The sequence below is a fragment of the Coregonus clupeaformis genome, chromosome 7 (genome assembly GCF_020615455.1).
Source record: "Coregonus clupeaformis isolate EN_2021a chromosome 7, ASM2061545v1, whole genome shotgun sequence".
Taxonomy (NCBI): Eukaryota; Metazoa; Chordata; class Actinopteri; order Salmoniformes; family Salmonidae; genus Coregonus; species Coregonus clupeaformis.
Window position 1 is genome coordinate 279967 of NC_059198.1, and position 23476 is coordinate 303442.

Consider the following 23476-nt stretch of genomic DNA (forward strand, 5'->3'; position numbering starts at 1 on the left):
GGCTAGTGTGTAACAACGGGCTTATTCTTACTCTATAAAAGTGTGTGGAATGGGAAGTAGGCATTTCAAAGTCAATAAAAAAAACACCACATCAAATGAAACATCGCGGATCAAAAGAGCCAAAGCACGGACATTTTTTCCCCCTCAATAAATTAAAAGCGGGGAAGTCTGCTACGCTTGATCATGCCCAGCCCAGAGTCCTGCCCTCCTCTCTGATTGGCTGACGAGTGAGAGAAGGGGGGAAAGTTTGAATAAAATTCCAGAGCATGTTATGAGTATTGTCATTTAACTCAACCCCTAAACTTGGTTCAACAGCAGTGACTGTGCAGTGGTGGCTTTGAGAACAGAACAGTTTTACGACTTCGATTAAGATAATCTAGGAATCTATTGCTTCTATTTGAGACATTTTTCACATCGACCCATAGAAGCCACTGAATTGTTTTTAATAAATGCATTCTGAACATCATTGATCTGAAAGGAGATTTTAAAAAGATTTTCCATGATAATCTGATACGAAACAGTTAGCCTAGTTCGGGGGATAGCAGTGCAACAGTTCGAACCGTGTGTAATTCTCTGCATCTTACTCCATTCCAATCTCCAAACAGCAAGAATTCTTCGGGAGGAAAACCTTAAACTCGGAAACCAAAGGAAGACCTAAACTGCAGGTGGCTCACGGAAAAGATGACGGCAATGAGATTGATTTCATCGCTTTTGCTGCTGGTGTTTTTGCAGTCCGGAGTTTTTGCCGCAAGAAGATTCCGAGGTGGTCGCAACCCGCAACCACGGCGGGCACCACCTTCTCCCACATACCGGGACCGGGGTGACACCACGGAGAGTTTCCCTTTGGATTTCACCGCTGTCGAAGAGAACATGGACAACTTCATGACGCAGGTGAAGAACCTGGCGCAGTCCCTCTACCCGTGTTCGGCGCAGAAGCTCGACTATGATATGAAGCTGCACTTTTTGGAGAATACTTCAGTCACGTGCAACGATGGAACGCCAGCGGGGTATTGTATTCTATTCTCACAGGATGCGTGACTTTTTTTCTTTCATACAGTCGAGGTTTCCAGAAATATAGCATGTTGAAAGCACACTCCAAACATGATTGCCCATTGGATTTTGATATCCTTAAAGTTTAAATATCGATTTGTTTGTGATTGAGATAGGCCTACTTTAGATTAGAAGATCGCACGTGCTTAATGCGCATAGAGCTTGATTTCTGTGAGCATCTTAATCTCATGATGCAGGAGTGACCGAAATTGATCCATTTTTCACATTTGGAGTCTCTCTCCAAGCAATGCAAATCGGATTGGTCCATTATTTTTACGTGTGCGTGACGCATCAAAATGGGTATAGAGTTTTTTATGTACATTGTATTTTTTAAATGCAGATAATATTGGAAAACATACCTGTTAATATAAATTCAATCCCAATTTTAAGGGAAACATATTTTATTGATCTTTATATTGTTTTTATGGTCATCCAAACCAATGTCAAAATTACATATACAATTTCCCATGAAGGAATATAGGCTAATATTTATAAACTGTTATTCACCAATAATATGGTTGTGAGATTGACACCCATTTTCTGCATAGATAAGCACAGCCATTGTGTTGCTCATTAGCCTCAGGATGGTAGTATTTCTAAAATATAATTAAAAAATATATATCCTCTCTCTCGCTCCAAAGACAATAAGTAGTCTGTCATTAAGCGAAAATCCATTTGGCACTGGAAAAGCCTTCATGTTTTTTTTCCATTAATGAGGGATAAGCAGGCAGACTAAAAGCATTTGGATATTTAACTGTGTCTGTTATTACAACAAAGACAACCAGAGGGCATAGACATGATTAAGCCAAATGCTGAACTCAATGGCACAGTGCATGCAGAGACACTACTCAACAGGTTGCATTGGGTTAGAGCCTCCACATCTTAGTAAAGAAGGGAACTGCTTTAATTTCCTTGTATAGTATATGACAGATCCAGTGTTATTGGCTAATATGGTATAGTATAAATCTAGTCATTGGTTAATATGGTATAGTGTAGTATACATCTAGTCATTGGTTAATATGGTATAGTTTAGTATACATTTAGTCACTGAAAGGCTAATACATACAGTATCTATTGAATACTGTATATCTGTTTGATTTTACTCTCGATGTTCCATACCCTACTTTCTAATCCCTGTACTCTCAATGTTCCATACTCTACATTCTAATCCCCTTACTCTCGATGTTTCATACCCTACATTCTAATCCCCATACTCTCGATGTGCCATACCCTTCATTCGAATCCCTGTACTCTCGATGTTCCATACCCTACATTCTAATCCCTGTCACCTATATCTGTTTTATAGGGAGCATGCCTGTAGATGCTCTATTGGGAGGTTAATGCTATTCTAATCCACTGCAATGATGAGGGATCCATTTAATAAGGTCAGAGTGTAATACACTGCTATGGAGCACTAGCATGATGCAAGTCTGCATGTCCAGTACAGTATGTCTAGCAATATCAGATCATTGTGGTTATACCCAACAGACTACAAAAATACACAACAAAAAACATGAAATGTGTTATGATTTAGACATATGGCTGGGCAGTAGGCTACAGTACAGTGTCTATACACAGGCCTTTATTATCAGTGTGTGACCGGATGGATGATGTAGATGTCTCTCTCTGGATTTAACATCCTGTATAAATCCAGCGTTATAATTAAACCTCAGTGTCTCACATCCTCCATCCCAAATGGAACCATATTCCATATATGTTCCCTCTTCCCTAGGGGCCCTGGTCAAAAGTAGTGCACCATATAGGGAATAGGGTGCCATTTGGGACGGGCACATGGAGAGTGGCCCATCCAGCTCGTAAAGCTCTTTAGGATCGCAGTGTGAGTGAGGACACAGAGGCTTTTAGACCTGGCCAGCAGGCCAGAGGTTGGCAGATGTAATTTCTGTAATAGTCACCTTTGTGTCTATTAATAACCGGATTCTAACACTAATTCCTCCCAGCCAGTTCCTGTCCTTCCCTGGTTCACCCTGTCCCTCCCTGGTTCACCCTGTCCCTCCCTGGTTCACCCTGTCCCTCCCTGGTTCACCCTGTCCCTCCCTGGTTCACCCTGCCCCTCCCTGGTTCACCCTGCCCCTCCCTGGTTCACCCTGCCCCTCCCTGGTTCACCCTGTCCCTCCCTGGTTGACCCTGCCCCTCCCTGGTTCAATCTGCCCCTCGTTGGTTCACTCTTTCCCTCCCTGGTTCACTCTGCCCCTCCCTGGTAATTGTTATTGTTGTTAATAATAGTGATAGTGATAGTGATAGTGATAGTGGTAGTGAAGGCCAGGCTTCTTCAGGCAGGGAGCAATAGAGCTCTGCATGGGTAGGGAAACACTTTTCCAAACCCAAATACACTTATAGTGATGCTCCAGAGGTTTTGAATAATTTCAGCCAGTAGTTTTGAAAGTAGTGCTCAACAGGTCCCCGAAAATTGTGCACAATTGTGTACTACATCATCCATTTCGTATGACATGTTACGTCCTGCCAGAAAAATATAAAAATATAAATAAATTGCAATTCGTTTTAAATGTTACGGATTTGTAGAGTAAGTGCACAAGATCCCAGTAAGGGGTATTTAGAGCTTTACACTGGAGCTTCATCCTCTGCCTCTAGGAAGGAAGAGCCAGGTAAAACCAGGGTCCTAGTCAGGGGTATTTAGTACTGCCCCGTACTACTGGTAACCTCCATAGATGTTACAGTGATAGTGTGGTCTGCCCCGTACTACTGGTAACCTCCATAGATGTTACAGTGATAGTGTGGTCTGCCCCGTGCTACTGGTAACCTCCATAGATGTTACAGTGATAGTGTGGTCTGCCCCGTACTACTGGTAACCTCCATAGATGTTACAGTGATAGTGTGGTCTGCCCCGTGCTACTGGTAACCTCCATAGATGTTACAGTGATAGTGTGGTCTGCCCCGTGCTACTGGTAACCTCCATAGATGTTACAGTGATAGTGTGGTCTGCCCCGTGCTACTGGTAACCTACATAGATGTTACAGTGATAGTGTGGTCTGGTACCCTCCAAATGTAGCGTAAAATTGGGTTTTCTAAGCTTCATCTTAGTTTATTATGTCATGAGTTGAACATATTATGAAAGATTATCCCTGAAGATGAGAGTGTGAGTGAGGAAGTGAGTCAGTGTCTCGGCAAACACCACACCACTCAGCCTGCACAACACCACACCACTCTGCCTGCTCAACACCACACCACTCTGCCTGCTCAACACCACACCACTCTGCCTGCTCAACACCACACCACTCAGCCTGTTCAAACCACACCACTCAGCCTGCTCAACACCAAACCACTCAGCCTGCTCAACACCACACCACTCAGCCTGCTCAACACCACACCACTCAGCCTCCTCAACATCACATCACTCAGCCTCCTCTGGCATTCCTCCCTGTGATGATGATGCCTGGCAGCTGCCTGAGTTTCCTGTCTGAGAAGCCGTCCGTCTCAGCTGTAGCTGCATCTTCGTCGGTAAAGAGGAGCGTTCAGATACCCCTGTTCCCTCTAGCTGCCTGACACAGCTCCCTTAGAAGCTAGGCTTTAGCTCAGCAGGCTAACACATCTGGTGCTGAAATAACAGTTTCTGAACATCGCAGAAGCAAATAGGGACTAGAATAGCATCATGCCTGCTTGTATGGCCGACTGGGTTTGAATCCAGGCATCCTGGGTGCTGAGCTAAAGCCTAGCCATCACAGAAACATTTTGAGAATCATGCCTGCTTCTAAGGGTCTTTTGTAGTTTCTGCTAGTCTGATCTTGTGAAATGGTAGAAATGTTGTTGGGTGACAGAAAGTTAAAGGGATACTTTTGGCAAGGAGGCCTTTTATCTACTTCCTCAGAGTCAGATGAACAATTGTTTATGTCTCTGTGTCCAGTATGAAGGAAGTTAAGAGGTAGTTGGCACCCTATAAAAAAAAAAAATTATGCACTCACTAACTGTAAGTCGCTCTGGATAAGAGCGTCTGCTAAATGACTAAAATGTAAATGAAAATGTAGTTTCGCGAGCCACGGCTAACTAGCGTTAGCGCTATGACTGGAAGTCCATGGGTATCTGCTAGCATGCTGTTGCATTAAAATGCATATTAAAATGCCTTGGCATAACTGTAGACATAGAATTGCAGTGAATTGATGATTCTGCGCTTCACAGTAGTGAGACTATGAGGATCAATTATAGCATTGCCCTCTTGTGGGCAGAGGATGAACAGATCTCCTGAAGTGAATGATCCATGCATCCAGACTGAAAGATCTTCAGAGTGAGTTCTTCCATTCTAGTGAGCCAAGCTCAGCCTAACCAAGCAGTAACTAGCTGCCCACCGTAGTTGCAGGACCTGTGCTGAAAAGGACAACCTGAAAAGAAAACATTGGACCCAGTCAGGTTCAGATCTGTAGAATTTAATAGGAGAACATTTACTTTTCAGCCACATTTACATTTCAGCCACATTTACATTTCAGCTACATTTACATTTCAGCTACATTTACATTTTAGTCAATTAGCGGACGCTCTTATGCAGAGCAATTTACAGTAAGTGCATTCATCTGAAGATGACGCTAGGTGAGACAACCGCACATCACGCTAATAATAGGGACAACTTCTCCTCAATAAAGCAGCTATCAGCAGAATCAGTGCTAGTGAGAAGAGACAGTGCGAATGTCAGTGCAAGAAAGACAAGGGTGCTAGTTATTTTAATTGTTTTGGTTCAGACAATGATCTCTGTGTTTGATCTCTGTGTTCAGATGGTGGTTCTGGTCATGCTGTATAATCCACTGTAAAATAGTGTTAAAGGCTCTGACTCTCTGTGGCGCATCGAAGGGAGCATTTCTCTGGGTGGATGTGCTTAATATGGGTCCTGGGGCAACAGAGATGTGACTGTCTGTGTGTGTGTGTGTTTGCACAGACCTCACCATGGTTTTCATCCCTGACTTCAGCAGGCAGCACGTCATCTCGTCTCTGTTTTTCATTCCTGCATGGCCGGCACTGAGGGTAGTGGTGATTTTATCCAGCCTGAGATGGAGGGCCTATGTATGAGACCACTGTTTAAGAATGGTGACTTCAGCAGAGTAGTAACAGGGAATATGATAGTACTGCACTTCCTTATCACTGTTGCCAGCCACGGGCCATTATGGCACTGGTAACACCTAGGGTGCTTCCCAAATGTCACCTCATTTCCTATATAGTGCACTATGTTTGGTCATGGCCCATAGGGCTCTGTTCAAAAGTAGTGTACTATATAGGGTGCCATTTGCGATATACCATAGACATGCCCTTTCTCAATACTGAGGGTGGAAGACCCTGGACGAGCTCCTATCTGTTGTTTTATCACATGGTTGGAATGTGAGATGATTCATATTCAACTGTAGGGAAGCAGCCTCTCTCTCTCTCTCTCTCTCTCTCTCTCTCTCTCTCTCTCTCTCTCTCTCTCTCTCTCTCTCTGTGTAACCAGCACTCAAACATTGTTTATGGTGACTTCAAATCTGGAGGAAGTAGTTTTAGCTTTAGATTCTTCCTGCTAACAGAGATAAAGATCTTCAAAGTAACAACATGTCTTGTATTCTTTGAATACATAATATGCACATAGGTTTTAATCTCTTTGGCACAGTCACTGATGCCAGGAGACAGTAAAGGCACCTTGAGTGTTTTGTGTGAGGCGACGTGGTTCTTGTCCATGGTTTGTGAATTTGCGTTTATAAAATATAATGTTTCTTTCCGTTCTAGGTACTACATGAAAGAATCCAGAGGGAGCAGACGGTGGTTGATATTCTTGGAGGGCGGCTGGTACTGCTTCAACAAAGAAAACTGTGACAGCCGATACGACACCATGAGGAGACTGATGAGCTCGTCCAAGTGGCCTCAAACCAAAACAGGTCCGAATCTCTGCCTACAGTACCTGCCTGTGTCTGTCTGGCTGGCTGTTACAGTTCACCAACCCCCCACCACTACTACTCTAAGACACAGATTAAGCCTGGTCCTGAACGGTATCCTACGATTCAAGCTAGATCTCCTCAGGGTTTTCTAAAGCTAACCAGCTTCAGTTATTTTATTTAACCTTTATTTAACCAGGAAGGGCTCATTGAGTTTTGAAATCTATTTTTCAAGAGCGTCCTGGCCAATATAGGCAGCACCAAGTCATTACACAATTACAGACAGACAACATGAAAAACTACAAGTAATCTAGTAAACATCCATAGAAATCACAGGAGCATAACAAAATCATAAAACAGCAATTTAAAAACATTGACAGGTCAAGGAATCAGCCTCAAAATCCTTCATAAATGATTTAAAAACATCAATGGGGACAAGTTCTTCCAGTTTAAACGTATATTGTAAGGCGTTCCAAGCCGATGTCGCAGAGTACATAAAAGCCCTTTTACCAAAATCAGTTCGGACATTTGGAACAGTTAGCAGGATAAAGTCCTGCGAACGAAGGGAGTACCCACCACATTCTGAAGAATAAAAATGACCAGATAAAATTGTAATAAACCCAAAATGGCTTTGTAAATAAAAGTATACCAGTGACTGAGCCTACGAGTGACTAGAGAAGGCCAGCCAACCCTGGTATATAAAGTGCAATGGTGCGTAAGGGTTTTGCAGTTTAAAATAAATCTTTCATATATAAATTCATATATAAAATATCTCCATAATCTAGTATAGGCATAAATGTATCTGATACTAGCCTCCTTCTGGCTTCAAAAGAAAAACAGGCCCTATTCCTAAAATAAAATCCCAACTTCAGCTTCAATTTTTTTGTAAGTTGTTGAATATGCATTTTAAAAGAGAGGCTGTCATCAATTAAAATTCCAAGATATTTATATGAAGTTACAACCTCAATCTCATTGCCCTGACAGGTAGTAATAGGTGAAAGGTTCAGTGGTCTATTTCTTGCTTTAGAAAACACCATTAGTTTAGTTTTGTCAGCATTGAGGATAAGCTTCAACTGACACAAGGTATGTTGAACAGTATAAAAAGCAGTTTGCAAATTCTGGAAAGCTTCATCAGCATAAAAGTGAAGTTGCGCATTTTGCACATATTTGTCTAAATTATTTATATAAATAGTGAATTAGAGGGGACCAAGTACAGAGCCCTGGGGCACACCATTACAGACAGACAATTTAACAGACATGAGCCCATGAAATTGAGTGCACTGAGTTATATTAGACAGATAGTTAGCCAACCATGCAACTGCATGCGCCTAAAGACCTACGCTTGACAATCTCTGCCTCAGTATAGCATGATCAACTGTATCAAAAGCCTTAGAGAGATCAATAAAAGGGAGACACAGTGCTGTTTTTTGTCAAGGGCTTCAGTGATATCATTTAAAACCTTCAAGGCTGCTGTAATTGTGCTATGCTTCTTCCTGAAGCCCGATTGGTACATTGATAAAATAGAGTTAGTATATAAAAACTATTTTAGCTGTTCACTAACAAGGGTTTCAAGTATTTTTGCCAGGGGTGACAGCTTTGAGATTGGCCTATAATTATTTAAAAGAGTTAGATCTCCCCCTTTTAAAAGTGGTAGAACAAATGCTGATTTCCAGATCTTTGGAAATTCATTACATTCCAGGGTTAGTGTCAGAGTGGTGTGTGTAGATGAGTGGAAAGGAATCAAGCGCAGGAACCAGGATGACTTCAACCGTCTTTTATGTTACTGTTCAACACGTGAACAAAATAGTCGCCTACCCAACCGGGTGGCGCAAAGCAAATTACGCACAACACAGTGCGAAAATACACATGAAAAGCGCACGCAGTGCGAACTCTCGGGACAAGCCAACAACGAGAGAAAATAGACCATACAGAGGCAGTCAGACAACAAACAATCACGCATAACACCTGACCCAAACACACGAACTAAATAAGGGAACAATTAAGACACAAATAAGGGACAGGTGTTATGAACAGACAAAACCAAAAGAACATGAAACATAGAACGGTGGCAGCTAGTACTCCGGAGACGACGACCGCGAAGCCTGCCCGAACAAGGAAGAGGAGCAGCCTCGGCGAAACCGTGACAGTACCCCCCCCTTGACGCGCGGCTCCAGCCGTGCGCCGACCCGAAGCTCGGGGACGACCCGGACGACGCGGAGCAGGGCGCGCAGGATGACCCCGATGGAAATCGGTCAGTAGGGACTGGTCTAAGACGTCCCTCCTTGGCACCCAGCACCGCTCCTCCGGGCCGTACCCCTCCCACTCCACGAGATATTGAAGACCCCCATCCGGCGTCTAGAATCCAGGATGGACCTCACGGTGTACGCCGGAGCCCCCTCGATGTCCAACGGGGCGGAGGAGTCTCCTCAATCTCAAAGTCCTGGAGTGGACCAGCTACCACCGGCCTGAGGAGAGACACATGGAACGAGGGGGTTAATATTTTTGTAATCAACAGGTAGTTCTAACCTATAACTCACCTCGTTCAATCTCCTCAGGACTTTAAATGGCCCCACAAACCGCCGACCCAGCTTCCGGCAGGGCAGGCGGAGGGGCAGGTTTCTGGTTGAGAGCCAGACTCGATCTCCAGGTGCGTACACTGGCCCCTCACTGCGGTGTAGGTCGGCGCTCGTCTTCTGTCGACGTATGGCACGCTGCAGATGGACGTGTGCAGCGTCCCACGTCTCCTCCGAGCGCCGCACCCACTCATCCACAGCGGGGGCCTCGATCTGGCTCTCATGCTATGGTGCCAGAACCGGCTGGTACCCTAACACACACTGAAAAGGGGTTAGTTGGGTGGAGGAGTGGCGAAGAGAGTTCTGTGCCATCTCGGCCCAGGGCACATATCTCGCCCACTCCTCCGGCCGGCCCTGACAGTATGACCTCAGAAACCTACCCACATCCTGGTTGACACGTTCAACCTGCCCATTACTCTCCGGGTGGTACCCCGAGGTAAGGCTTACCGAAACCCCCAACCGTTCCATAAATGCTCTCCACACTCTAGAGGTGAACTGGGGGCCTCGGTCAGACACTATATCCTCGGGTACCCCGTAATGCCGGAAGACATGGGTGAACAGAGCCTCAGCGGTCTGTAGGGCAGTGGGTAGACCCGGCATGGGAAGGAGACGACAGGCCTTAGAGAACCGATCCACAACGACCAGGATGGTAGTATTCCCCTGTGAGGGGGGAGGTCGGTAACAAAATCCACCGAGAGGTGGGACCAGGGTCGTTGTGGAATAGGCAGGGGTTGTAACTTACCCCTGGGCAAATGTCTGGGCGCCTTACACTGGGCACACACCGAACAGGAGGAGACATAAATCCTCACATCCCTAGCTAACGTTGGCCACCAGTACTTCGTGCTAAGGCAGTGCACTGTCCGGCCGATACCCGGATGGCCAGAGGAGGGGGACGTATGAGCCCAACAAATGAGGCGATCGCGTACCTCGAGCGGAACGTACGTCCGACCCACAGGACACTGTGGAGGACTCGGGTCGGTGCGTAACGCCCGCTCGATCTCACCATCAACCTCCCACACCACCGGAGCAACCAGACAAGACTCCGGTAGTATGGGCGTGGACTCAACTGACCTCTCCTCTGCGTCATACCGCCGAGACAGAGCATCTGCCTTCCCGTTCTGGGACCCAGGGATGTATGTGATCTTAAACACAAACCGGGCTAGGAACATAGTCCAGCGAGCCTGGCGAGGATTCAGTCTCCTAGCTGCCCGGATGTACTCCAGGTTACGATGGTCAGTTAGAATGAGGAAAGGGTGTTGAGCCCCCTCGAGCCAATGCCGCCACACCTTTAGGGCCTGTACCACGGCTAACAGCTCCCTGTCTCCTACGTCATAATTCCGCTCCGCCGGACTGAGCTTCTTTGAGTAGAACGCACAGGGACGGAGTTTAGGTGGAGTGCCAGAACGCTGGGAAAGAACGGCCCCTATCCCGGCCTCTGACGCGTCCACCTCTACTTGGAACGGTAAAGAGGATCCGGATGCGCCAACACCGGCGCCGAGGTAAACAGGTCCTTTAGTCTCCCAAATGCCCTGTCCGCCTCAGCTGACCACCGCAAGCGCACCGGACCCCCCTTTAACAGAGACGTTATGGGAGCTGCCACCTGTCCAAAACCCCGGATAAACCTCCGGTAATAATTCGCAAAACCCAAGAACCGTTGCACCTCCTTCACAGTGGTTGGGGTCTGCCAATTACGCACAGCTGACACCCGGTCTACCTCCATCTTCACCCCTGACGCAGATAACTGGTAACCCAGAAAGGAGACCGACTTCTGGAAAAACAGACATTTCTCTGCCTTGACATATAGGTCATGCTCCAACAGCCTCCTCAATACTCGGCGCACCAGGGCTACATGCTCAGCACGGGTAGGACTATACACCAGAATGTCGTCGATGTACACAACTACTCCCTGTCCCTGCATGTCCCGGAAAATCTCATCGACGAAGGATTGGAAGACTGAGGGAGCATTCATCAACCCATATGGCATGACTAGATACTCGTAGTGTCCGGAAGTCGTGCTAAACGCTGTCTTCCATTCATCGCCCTCTCGAATGCGTACCAAGTTATATGCGCTCCTAAGATCCAATTTTGTAAAGAACTGCGCACCGTGCAGTGACTCCGTCATAGTCGCAATCAGAGGAAGTGGATAGCTGTACTTCACTGTGATCTGATTGAGACCGCGGTAATCAATACACGGGCGCAGACCTCCATCCTTTTTCTTCACAAAAAGAAACTTGAGGAAGCGGGTGAAACGGAGGCCCGTATGTATCCCTGTCTAAGAGACTCAGAGATGTATGTCTCCATAGCCTTTCTCTCCTCTTGAGACAAGGGATACACATGGCTCCGCCGGGAGAGCTGCTCCTGACTGGAGATCTATCGCACAATCCCCCGTCTATGAGGCGGCAGCTGCGCCGCCCTAGTCTTACTGAACGCCAGTGCTAAATCCTCATACTCCGGGGAATCTGCAGTGCTGGCATTAGATTCGGACTCTCCACCGAGGTCGCCCCTATGGAAACACCCAGACACCGCCCCTCACATTGAGCAGACCACCCTTTAAGAGCTTTCTCTCGCCACCTAATAATAGGGTCATGAGTCATCAACCAGGGAAGACCCAGCACTACCGGATACGCAGGAGAGTCAATCAGATAGAGCTGAATTCTCTCCTCATGACCCTCCTGCGCCGTCATCCGAATGGGTGCTGTGACCTCCCTAATCAACCCAGACCCTAACGGACGGCTATCTAGGGCATGGACGGGGAAAGGCTTATCCACTGGAAGGAGGGGAATCCCTAACTCTATACAGAACTGGCGATCTACAAAATTCCCAGCTGCGCCTGAATCTACCAGCGCCTTATGCTGGGAACGAGGTGCAACCTGTGGGAAACAAACAGGCAAGGTTAGGTGCACGACAGAAAGCTCTGGGTAAGCAGGGCGCCTACTCACCTGGGGGACCCCCCAATGCGTGACCTGCCATCTCCCTCACTGGAGGACCCGCCCCAACACCTAGCCGCGGTGTGCCCTCCACGACCACAGTTGGTGCAAGGGCCGGGTCCCCTCGGGCTCCTCCTCCTCCGTTCCCTAGCGCCAGCACCTCCGAGCTCCATAGGGCTCGGCTCGGAGGTGCTGGAGAGTGGAATGGGCGAACCCCCTCCCTCCGGGACGCCCACGGGTGGCGAGCAGGGTATCCAGCCGGATGGCCATGTCGACCAGCTGGTCGAACGTCAACGACGTGTCCCTGCACGCCAACTCTCGCTGGACGTCCTCCCGGAGGCTGCAGCGGAAATGGTCGATATGGGCCCGCTCATTCCACCCTGCATCAGCCGCTAGGGTCCGAAACTCTAAGGCAAAGTCCTGGGCGCTCCTCATCCCCTGTCGGAGGTAGAATAGACGTTCCCCCGCCGCCTTCCCTTCCGGTGGATGGTCGAACACGGCACGGAAGCGGCGGGAGAACTCCGCATAGTTCGTGGTAGCGGCGTCCATTCTCCTCCACTCGGCGTTGGCCCACTCCAACGCCTTGCCGGTGAGACAGGAGATGAGGGCTGAGACGCTCCGTGTCCCGAGGGCGCCGGGTGTACGGTGGCGAGGTAGAGCTCCACCTGCAGCAGGAATCCTTGACACCCGGCAGTGGAGCCGTCGTACGCCCTCGGGAGCGAGAGCCGAATCCCACTAGGTTCCGGAGATGAGACAGGGGGGCTGACCGATGGGGCTGGTTCGGTTCTTGGAGGTGTGGGAATCCCGCTGGTCTCCCATCGGTGCAGAGTATTCATCACCCCCTCCAGGGCATGACAGACCTGGTTGATGCGGTCCTCCTGACCACGAAGACGTTCAGCCATCTCGGCTGTCGGCGCGGTCGCTCCTGCTGATTCCATGGTGAAGATGCGTGATTCTGTCAGAGTGGTGTGTGTAGATGAGTGGAAAGGAATCAAGCGCAGGAACCAGGATGACTTCAACCGTCTTTTATGTTACTGTTCAACACGTGAACAAAATAGTCGCCTACCCAACCGGGTGGCGCAAAGCAAATTACGCACAACACAGTGCGAAAATACACATGAAAAGCGCACGCAGTGCGAACTCTCGGGACAAGCCAACAACGAGAGAAAATAGACCATACAGAGGCAGTCAGACAACAAACAATCACGCATAACACCTGACCCAAACACACGAACTAAATAAGGGAACAATTAAGACACAAATAAGGGACAGGTGTTATGAACAGACAAAACCAAAAGAACATGAAACATAGAACGGTGGCAGCTAGTACTCCGGAGACGACGACCGCCGAAGCCTGCCCGAACAAGGAAGAGGAGCAGCCTCGGCCGAAACCGTGACAGTTAGATTGAACAGATATGTAAGTGGTTCAGCTATGAAATCAGCTACCAGTTTTAAAAAGCAGGGATCAAGAAGATCAGGACCTGCAGGCTTTCTCTGATCTAAGGATTTCAGGGCTTTATGTACATCCTGCACTGAGAATGGCAAAAAGCTAAAAGTTTCTCACTGGTTCATCCACAAAAGGTTGTACAGAGGATACTGAATCAAACAGCCTACCAGATGATACAAAGTGCTCATTGAAACAATTCAGCATTTCAGTTTTGTCATATACTTCAATACACATGACGGTCATTCATTAACATTACTGTTACCAGACATAGACTTAATAGCCTTCCAAAACTTTATAGGGTCATTCAGGTAACCAGTGGTAACAGACATAAAATATTCAGACTTGGCCTTCCTGAGAAGAGAAGAACACTTGTTTCGTAGCTGCCTAAAAAGAAGCCAATCAGCATCAGAACATGATTTCCTTGCTTTGGCCCAGGCTAGATTACGTTTGTGAATAATACAGGACAGCTCAGAAGAAAACCATGGATTATCCCACTCTTTAACTCTGAACCTGTGGAATGGGGCATGTTTGTTTACTATTTGGAAAAAAAAACATAATGAAAGAACTTCAAGGCAGTTTCCACATCAGGAATAAACTCAATCTTGCTCCAGTCAAAATAAAACAAATCATGAAAGAAAGCCTGCTCTTTAAAACTCTTAACATTTCTCTTACAAATAAAGCGTAGGTTTGTCTTAGGTACCTTAGTATTTCTAACAGCAACAACAGCACAATGGTCACTTAAATCATTACAGAAAACACCAACCGCAGAATATTTATGTGGAACATTTGTCAATATCAAATCAATCAGGGTAGATTTTTCTGGACATTTGAGATTTGGGTTGGTGGGTGAATTAATCAACTGGGTAAGATTCATAGATTTACAATACATTTTAAAATCATCAGACACCGGCTTTAACCAACACCAGTTGAGATCACCAATCAAGGTCATTTCACTGTAAAGAAGTTTAGACATAGCCTCCTGTAGCTCAGTTGGTAGAGCATGGCGCTTGCAACGGCAGGGTTGTGGGTTCGATTCCCACGGGGGGCCAGTATGAAAAATGTAAGCTCTCACTAACTGTAAGTCGCTCTGGATAAGAGCGTCTGATAAATGACTAAAATGTAAAATAAGGTGCATCAGAGAAGAAAATGCATCACGAGAGCAGAGGGGGGTCTATAACAGCCAATCACAGTTATAGAGAGACCCTTTGAAACCTCAAGATTCAAAGCAAGAAATTCCAACTGTTTACAAATAGTTTGAGACTTTGCCACACTTATAAGGAATTCAGTCTTTACATATATAGCCACACCCCCATCTTTCTTAACTCGATCAGTACAATACACATTAGAACCATTTATACAAATATCCTAATCAAGAACAGACTTGCTGAGCCAGGTTTCAGAAAACACAATTACAGTTGATTTAGCCCAAATCCTAACCCCATCAATTTTAGACAACAGGCTGCGTACATTTAAATGAAAAATACCAAAACCAGATCTAGATTTAAAATCAGAGGGGGTTTGGAGACATTGCGTATCAGGGCCAGGGTTAGGTTGCACGTTACCTGATATCAACAGAAGAAGAAGAACTAGGCACCTCTGTTTAATAACCTTGCACGGCTTCTCTTTTTTAAGAGACCTACTGCAAGCGAATTCTACAAGTGAGTTTTCAGACAATACAAAACAGTCATTTAAAACAATTAGACTTTGGTAGTGACAGAAGTTCGTACTGTTCACATCATGACACAAATGCATCGGCACTTGGACCAGTGGACAGAGTGAAAAAGAGCGAGTTCCCGCAGACACAATCTCTAATGGACGGGAGAGCAAATAGCGATACATTTTTTTTTATACGAGTTGAGGGAGACTTGCGATCTTTACACCAGCAAAACGAAATAGTTTGCACTACACAACAAGAAAAGTGTAGATTTGCTCCACCGTAAAGGAATGAGTTATTAGTAGGTTAAAAAGTACTAGTCACAGACAAAAGACTTGACATGCTGCCATCTTTACATTCCTTCATCCGTACAATGGCAGTTATTGCTCGTCCGCCTGTCGCTAACTCTAGCAGGCTTGTACCTGAGCATTCATGTCGCACATGGCTAGTCGTACGCCGAACTCTTCACTGAGACAATGTTTAAACATCAATCCATGCGCGAGTCAGTGCCACATTTTCATTTGTGCCGATAACAAAATGAAAGAAAAGTTATGTTGCAAATTCAGCATGCTGTGGTATCGTTAATGCCAACTTTGGTGTGCTTATCAATGCACAACCACCTTTTTCCCCACTCCTATCAATCTTTTTTTAAATTAAGTCAAACAAAAGTGTTACTGTGCTTGAAGTTTAAAATGCATTTTGTCATTACTGAATGTGTAATGTGATATATTTTAACATTAAACATTTTTAACATAAAAAACATTGGATTAATAAAATATTTAATCAGTCATCTTCCTCAAATTAAGATGATAATGATGCAATCTTTGCGAGAGGGAGGGAATTTGATTTAATCAGTCCTCAACTCGTGGCTCAGTCATTTCATTCAGTGGAGTAAAGTTAGCCGTGAGTTAGCCTGCCCTTGAAACCTGAAGGATTTGTTGCCATAGAAATGTACCTGGCTAAAAGGTGAGCCACTTTCGTATGACCGGTTAATCCAAGTTTAACTCAGAGTTGACCAAAGTTACCTGGCTAACTCCTCAAACCTGCTTTGTAGGATACCGCTCTGGACTAAGAAGCATTCTCAATAGAGATTCTCCTTTGAAAATGCTTTTTAGTCTGGGACCAGGCCTAATCTGTGTCTGGGAAACAGTACCTTAATGTAAACTGAATGTTACAGTAATATAAGACACTTATCTAAAGCAACCTACAGTATGGTAAGTGCATACACTCTTCTGTTGCTAGCGCCGCGCTCCTACCAACTGAGCCCCTCCACATGTTATAGACAGAAAATGTCTGTGGGCTGTATTGCTGTCTGTTCTGGCTCTGCACCCACACAATGAACAAAGTACAGACCAGGGCCCGTATCCACACAATGAACAAAGTACAGACCAGGGCCCGTATCCACACAATGAACAAAGTACAGACAAACTGACATACAGACAAACTGACAAACAGTTGGATGTTAGTTATGAATAGCACAGGAGTATATTTATTTATGGTAATGACCAGTGTTATTGTCACAGTCATCTATGTAGTAATGACCAGTGTTATTGAGACTGTCATCTATATGGTAATGACCAGTGTTATTGAGACAGTCATCTATGTTGTAATGACCAGTGTTATTGAGACAGTCATCTATATGGTAATGACCAGTGTTATTGAGACAGCCATCGATGTAGTAATGACCAGTGTTATTGAGACTGTCATCTATATAGTAATGACCAGTGTTATTGAGACAGTCATCTATATAGTAATGACCAGTGTTATTGAGACAGTCATCTATATAGTAATGACCAGTGTTATTGAGACAGTCATCTATATAGTAATGACCAGTGTTATTGAGACTGTCATAACATATTACTGTAGAGAGCTATCTGCCGCCTGCTCCTGTGAGAGGGGAAGTGCCTCTCTCTCATTGTGCTGTAAGAGCCATAATTCATGCAGTGATTATGAGGGAGATGGTGATGTGTCTGGGAGTGGCATGATGGTTAATGATATATGTTCTCTATTGCCGTGTCGTTTCTCTCTGTAGGCACAGGCATCCTGTCTCCACTCCCAGAGGAAAACCCTCACTGGTGGAACGCCAACATGGTGTAAGTTCCAGGATTTGGTGTGTGTGTGTCCCCAGTTGATCATTATAAAGGTGTAAGAAAACCTGACATCGATGTGTTTCCTCTCCAGTTTCATCCCCTACTGCTCTAGTGATGTGTGGAGTGGTGCCTCAGCCAAGACAGACCAGAGTAAGACATCACTATTGGCCATACTAATGTGTGTTTGCATTTGGTTGGGTCAATCAACCAATCACCCAACCAATCAATCAACCAATCAACTAATCAACTAATCAATCAAACAATCAACCAACCAATTAACTAATCAATCAACCAATCACCCAACCAATCACCCAACCAATCAACCAATCAACCAATCAGCCAACCAATCAATCAACCAAGCAACCAATAAACCAAGAAAACAAGCAACCAATCAGCCAACCAACCAATAAATTAATGAATCAATCAATCATTCAATCAATCAATCAATTAACTTAAAACACATTGTCCTAGAGGGAAATTGGTTATTTAACTGAATCATACATGAAAGACATATGATAGGTAGGTATGTTGTGTGCATTGTGTTGGTCACTCTGCACTCAATGTATTGTGTTGGTGACTGACAGTCTGTCTGCGTGCCATCTGTGTGCAGATGGCTATGCCTTCATGGGGTCTCTGATCATTCAGGAGGTGGTGAAGGATCTACTGACCAAGGGGCTTGACAACGCCAAGGTTCTACTACTGGCTGGCAGCAGGTGGGTGGGGGCCACATGTTAGTGTGGGTGTGTCTGTGTGTTAACATAATGTAAATATGTTTAATGAACTGGAACTGTGTGTCACTTGAGATTAGAGTAAGTGTGTGTGTGTCTGTTTGTGTGTGTTCGTGCCTGCGTGTGTGTGTTTGTGTGTGTGTATAGTCTTGCCTGTGTGTGTTCGTGCCTGTGTGTGTGTGTGTGTGTGTGTGTATCCATGCCTGTGTGTGTGTGTGTATCCATGCCTGTGTGTGTGTGTGTGTGTGTTTGTATCCATGCCTGTGTGTGTGTGTTACCTATCTGTGTGTCTCTTCTCTACCCCACAGTGCGGGGGGGACGGGGGTCCTGCTGAACGTGGACCCTGTGGCTGAGCTGCTGGAGGGGCTGGGGCACCCTGGGATCCAGGTGAGGGGTCTGGCTGACTCGGGCTGGTTCCTGGACAACAAGCAGTACCGATCTACTGACTGTCACGACACCATCAGCTGTGCCCCCACGGAGGCCATCAAGAGAGGCATCAAGTAAGAGAGCACTCTACCACTAAAGCTGCAGTCTCTGGGACCATATTCACAATCACAAATCTCAGATTAGGGGTGCTGATATAGGATCTGTTTTTCGATTTTTCGATCATAGTATGATCTAAAAATCAAAAATATCTGATCCTATATCAGGGGGGACTGATCATAGATCAGCACTCCTATTCTGAGCTGCTTTCTGAGTACGGTCCCTGGGCGGTTCAGAATGCTGTGGTTAAGGCCAGAGAGTTTCTCATGGCCCAGTGGCCTGACCAGGAGAAGCTATAGGCCCTAGTTGTACTATACTGCGTCGCATCATTGTTAAATGGATTGAAAATATTGAACTCCCTAGCCTTAGGCTGCGTTTACACAGGCAGCCCAATTATGGGCAAAAGATCTGATCTGATTGGGTTGCTTATGTAAACGCAGCCTTAGTAGCCTATTCTTCAGGTCCTGTACGAACTGACACTGTAAGATGTTGACCTCTGACCTCTTGTCACCAGGTACTGGGGCGGCGTGGTGCCAGAGAGGTGTAGACAGGTCCACCTGGGGGAGGAGTGGAACTGTTTCTTTGGCTACAGAGTGTTCCCCTCCATAAAGAGTGAGTGCTAGCAAAGATTAAGGAATTAATTTGTGAATTTGCACAGATATCTGTGTATATCTCTGTGTGTCAGTGTGTTCATTATGATAGCCTGTGTGTGTGTGTGTTCACTTGTGTGTGTGCATACATTACATCCTGTTCCAACTCCCTCCACGCAGGCCCAGTGTTCGTGGTCCAGTGGTTGTTTGACGAGGCCCAGCTGACCGTCGACAACATCCATCTGACCGGTCAGCCTGTCCAGGAGGGGCAGTGGCGCTACATCCAGAACCTAGGCATCGAGCTGAGGAACACGCTCAAAGACGTCCCGTAAGCACCCGCAAACTTACATTAACTCATACATTAACTCTTACAGCAAACGTACAGTAACTCTTACAGCAAACTTACAGTAACTCTTAAATTAACTCTTACAGCAAACTTACATTAACTCTTACATTAACTCTTACAGCAAACGTACAGTAACTCTTACAGCAAACTTACAGTAACTCTTACAGCAAACTTACAGTTACTCTAACAGCAAACTTAAATTAATTGTAAAGATTGACAGACAGACAGTGTGTCAAGGTTATGCTGCCAACTGTGTTCAACAAGTCTCATGTATTTGCATACATTTTCAGGGCCATGTTTGCTCCAGCTTGCCTCTCACATGAAGTCATCACAAGGAAGTAAGTATCGCTCTCTCTGTCATTCATCTTCCACCTGGATCATGTTCAGTTGGGCACGTTGTACATAAAGGTTTTACAACAGAAAACTGAAATCTGTGTTGTTATTGGACACATTTATCACTCGGTTTTTCAACTTTCTTCACACCTGGGTTGCGTTCAGTAGATCACACCATATACAAAAAAACATTTTGGAACGGAAAATGGAAATCTGTGTTGTTATTGGACAAATCTAAATAGTACCTCCCCGTTTCACTGCTTTTTTCCTTACTGAACACCACTCTAATTAGAGAGAGAATATTCTGTGTCAGCTAGCTGCTTATTCTGTGTGACTCGCCGTGATCTAACAGTGCCCTCTTGTGGCTGGTCTGTTACAGTTACTGGATCGACGTTCAGGTCAAAGGCACCTCCCTGCCCCGAGCCCTGCACTGCTGGGACCGCAGTCTCCAAGACAACAGCCGGAACAACAAGGCCCCGCCCAAGGGCTGCCCCGTCCATTTGATTGACAGCTGCCCCTGGCCACACTGCAACCCCACCTGCCCCACCATCCGGGACCAGTTCACGGGCCAGGAGATGAACGTGATCCAGTTCCTCATGCACATGGGCTTTGATGTGCAGAAGATGGCCCAGCAGCAGGGCATGGACCCCAGCAAGCTACTGGGGATGCTGAGCAGCGGGAGCTAAGGGAACAGGAGTAAAGTCTTAGTACAGTAGGCTAGACCAGGGGGCTGGGCGCTATGGGGCCAAATCCTACATTTGAGATCCCCGAAAATAGGATAAAAAAACAAAAACAAAATTTAAATCTCCCATTGACATCAATTTTTGATGGGGGGGGGGGGGGGTTTAGTTTATTTTGGACTTGTGAAGTAGCCTTTTAAGCAAAATATTTGAGTTTTATGTGGATCTCAAAGTAGGATTCGATGCCAAGTCTGGTCCCAACACCTGATACCTCCAGCTCTGCCCCCATGTTCCCTGTCCCCATCCCCATCCCATTCACCTCAGCCCTAACCTCAGTCACACCTAAGGGCTACACTCAGTCTGACCCCTAACCCCTCACCTCCAACCCACCCGACAGCGCCTCTCACAACCCAGTACTGTTAAGAGTACTGGGGCAAACATGCCACACAGACAAGGCACACCTCTCTGCTACTCTCCTTAAATTATCTTTTGGTTGTAAAAGAAAAAGAAAAATCACGAATGTAATCCAGTTTTAAGGATGCTCATTGTTTAGTTGTTGTTGGCTCTGTTCGTTTTGTTTTTTACCTTAACTTTTATCCTGTGTTTATAGTTCTTAATTGTGTAATTGTTTTAAAAAGGCAGCAATGACTTAAGGAAGTTGTCTTTATAAAGGAGTCTATATAGAGTATATGAAGTAAACACAATGTTAATGTCTGTCTAACTGTGGGTCTGTGGGTCTTTTCTACCACAGTATTTCTTCCTCATGTCAAGAACAGGCACACACACATTAAAGGTGTGGAAAGCACTGGACAAGTAGTCCTTCTCTAAGGAGGCAGTGGCTGCTTCCCAAATGCCACCTTATTCCCTATATAGTGCACTACTTTTGACTATATAGGGACTAGGGTGCCATTTGGGACACAGACAATAACATGGAAACAACTGTGGATTATTTAGTGAGGTGAAACATTCAGAACGTTACAGATATAAATGGAACTAATGGATCCAGCACGATTCCCAATAGGAACGTGCCAGATATCACATCTACTCTACACAACACATATCTATCTGAACGTTCTGTAACCCTTGCACCCTCCTGAACAGGGTCAGTATTTACCCCTGTCTCATCTCCAAGGCAGTGGAGGGATGGGAAAAGAGTGGAAAGAGAGAGAGGGATGAGACATGAAGAATGCAGAAACCCACAACATACTGTAACAACAAGAACATCAGACTGTTCTTAATACGATGCTAGGCAACACAATCAACAAATCACTAGCTGGCTGACAGTTTGGATTGATACAGTATCATAAATGCATAACATCATGGCTGCAACCCGGAATTGACCAGTCAGATTGGGAGGCCGGAATTAACCTTTTTATAATGAGCTGTAGCAATACATGTTCAGGTTAATTTGAAAACAGGCAGGAATTGTATAATGGACCAATGAGAACTGTTTGACACAACCACCAATTGGAGGAACATCATAAAAGTTCAAACAAAGGTTTCTCATGGGGCTTCCAACTAAAGAAATGACGATTCAGATGGTTGTGGTAGAGAAGAGTCCATTATACAGGTAACTACATCCCTTACCTTGACACAGGTTGACATGGTTCCGATCCTGAGGTATTGAACACATAGAAATAAAATTCTAGAGGAATTCTGTTTCTATGATTGACCATAATGGAGGATCTCATGTCCACACCGTGCCAGTCTAGAGTTCTACGGTGCTCTCCCTGATTTGTGGCGCTCATGTGGGCCTCAGTGCAGCAGACCTGGGGTTCAAATAGTATTTGAAATCTTTGAAATACTTTACTTGTGCTTGATTTAGCATGTCTGGCACAGTGGAACCAATAGAATAGTCCCAAAAGTGCAAGCCACTCACCCTCCCAATCAGGCTCCTCCACGCTCCTCCACGCAGGCTCAATCAAACACTCAAAGCATCTGAAAAGGAAACAAAAACTGCTTGAACCCAGGTTCTGTAGGGCACTCACACAGGCCCACTAATAGTAAATCTATACAACAGTGCCAATGTACGTAGTCCTCTTTACCTCTCAACAGAATCATCAGCTATACTCCTTTTTAGTCAGCCATGACCGTTTCCATGCATACAGTACTGTATATCATCACATCAGAAGGTGAACTACACATTAGATGGGCTTTGTTGAACAACAAACTGTAGAATCAATGCAATTTCCATTCAAATGGAGAAGAATATCACATACTGGATAATTTTTGTCCGAGTGTTTGTATAGGTTATTTTTAAGTGTTCACTATTGTAACTCCTTTTCTTTATATTTTTAATAGAAAATCACTTTTTAATATAATGATAATGTTGTATGTAATGCTCAATGTTAAGTCGTATAAACTATGTTTTAAAGGACCTTTTTCAGCAGACACCAGAGAAGGAAAGGTATTACTAATTGTAATTTTGTTCTGTAACATATTTTTTAACAGAAAAAACTCAAGCTACATTGGTAATTTACATATTTATTTTGTGATGTAAATCATATTTATAAGTGCTATTTTCACAGAGAAGTGATTCTTTGTCAATTGTAAATATATTGCAATTTTTTTTCTCTTTGTGTTGATTGCATGTCTTTGTATCAGACTTTAAAGAAAGGACACATTACAATTATTTCAAAATAAATGTTTTCTTGTTGTCTTTTTGATGTCTTCGCCATTCTGTCTCAATCTAGAGTACCAAAAGTGGAGTC

General features: G+C 45.2%; 1 protein-coding gene across 1 annotated transcript; it reads left to right on the forward strand.

Moving 5' to 3' along the window:
• Nucleotides 1-297: 297 nt before the first annotated feature.
• LOC121568716 (palmitoleoyl-protein carboxylesterase notum1a) lies at nt 298-23424 on the forward strand. Its single transcript, XM_041879114.2, has 10 exons — nt 298-1007; nt 6769-6917; nt 17548-17608; nt 17697-17755; nt 18216-18318; nt 18642-18833; nt 19331-19428; nt 19587-19734; nt 20043-20090; nt 20465-23424. The coding sequence occupies exons 1-10, from the start codon at nt 682-684 to the stop codon at nt 20769-20771; spliced, it is 1491 nt and encodes a 496-aa protein (XP_041735048.1). The 5' UTR covers nt 298-681; the 3' UTR covers nt 20772-23424.
• The last annotated feature ends 52 nt before the right edge of the window (nt 23425-23476 follow it).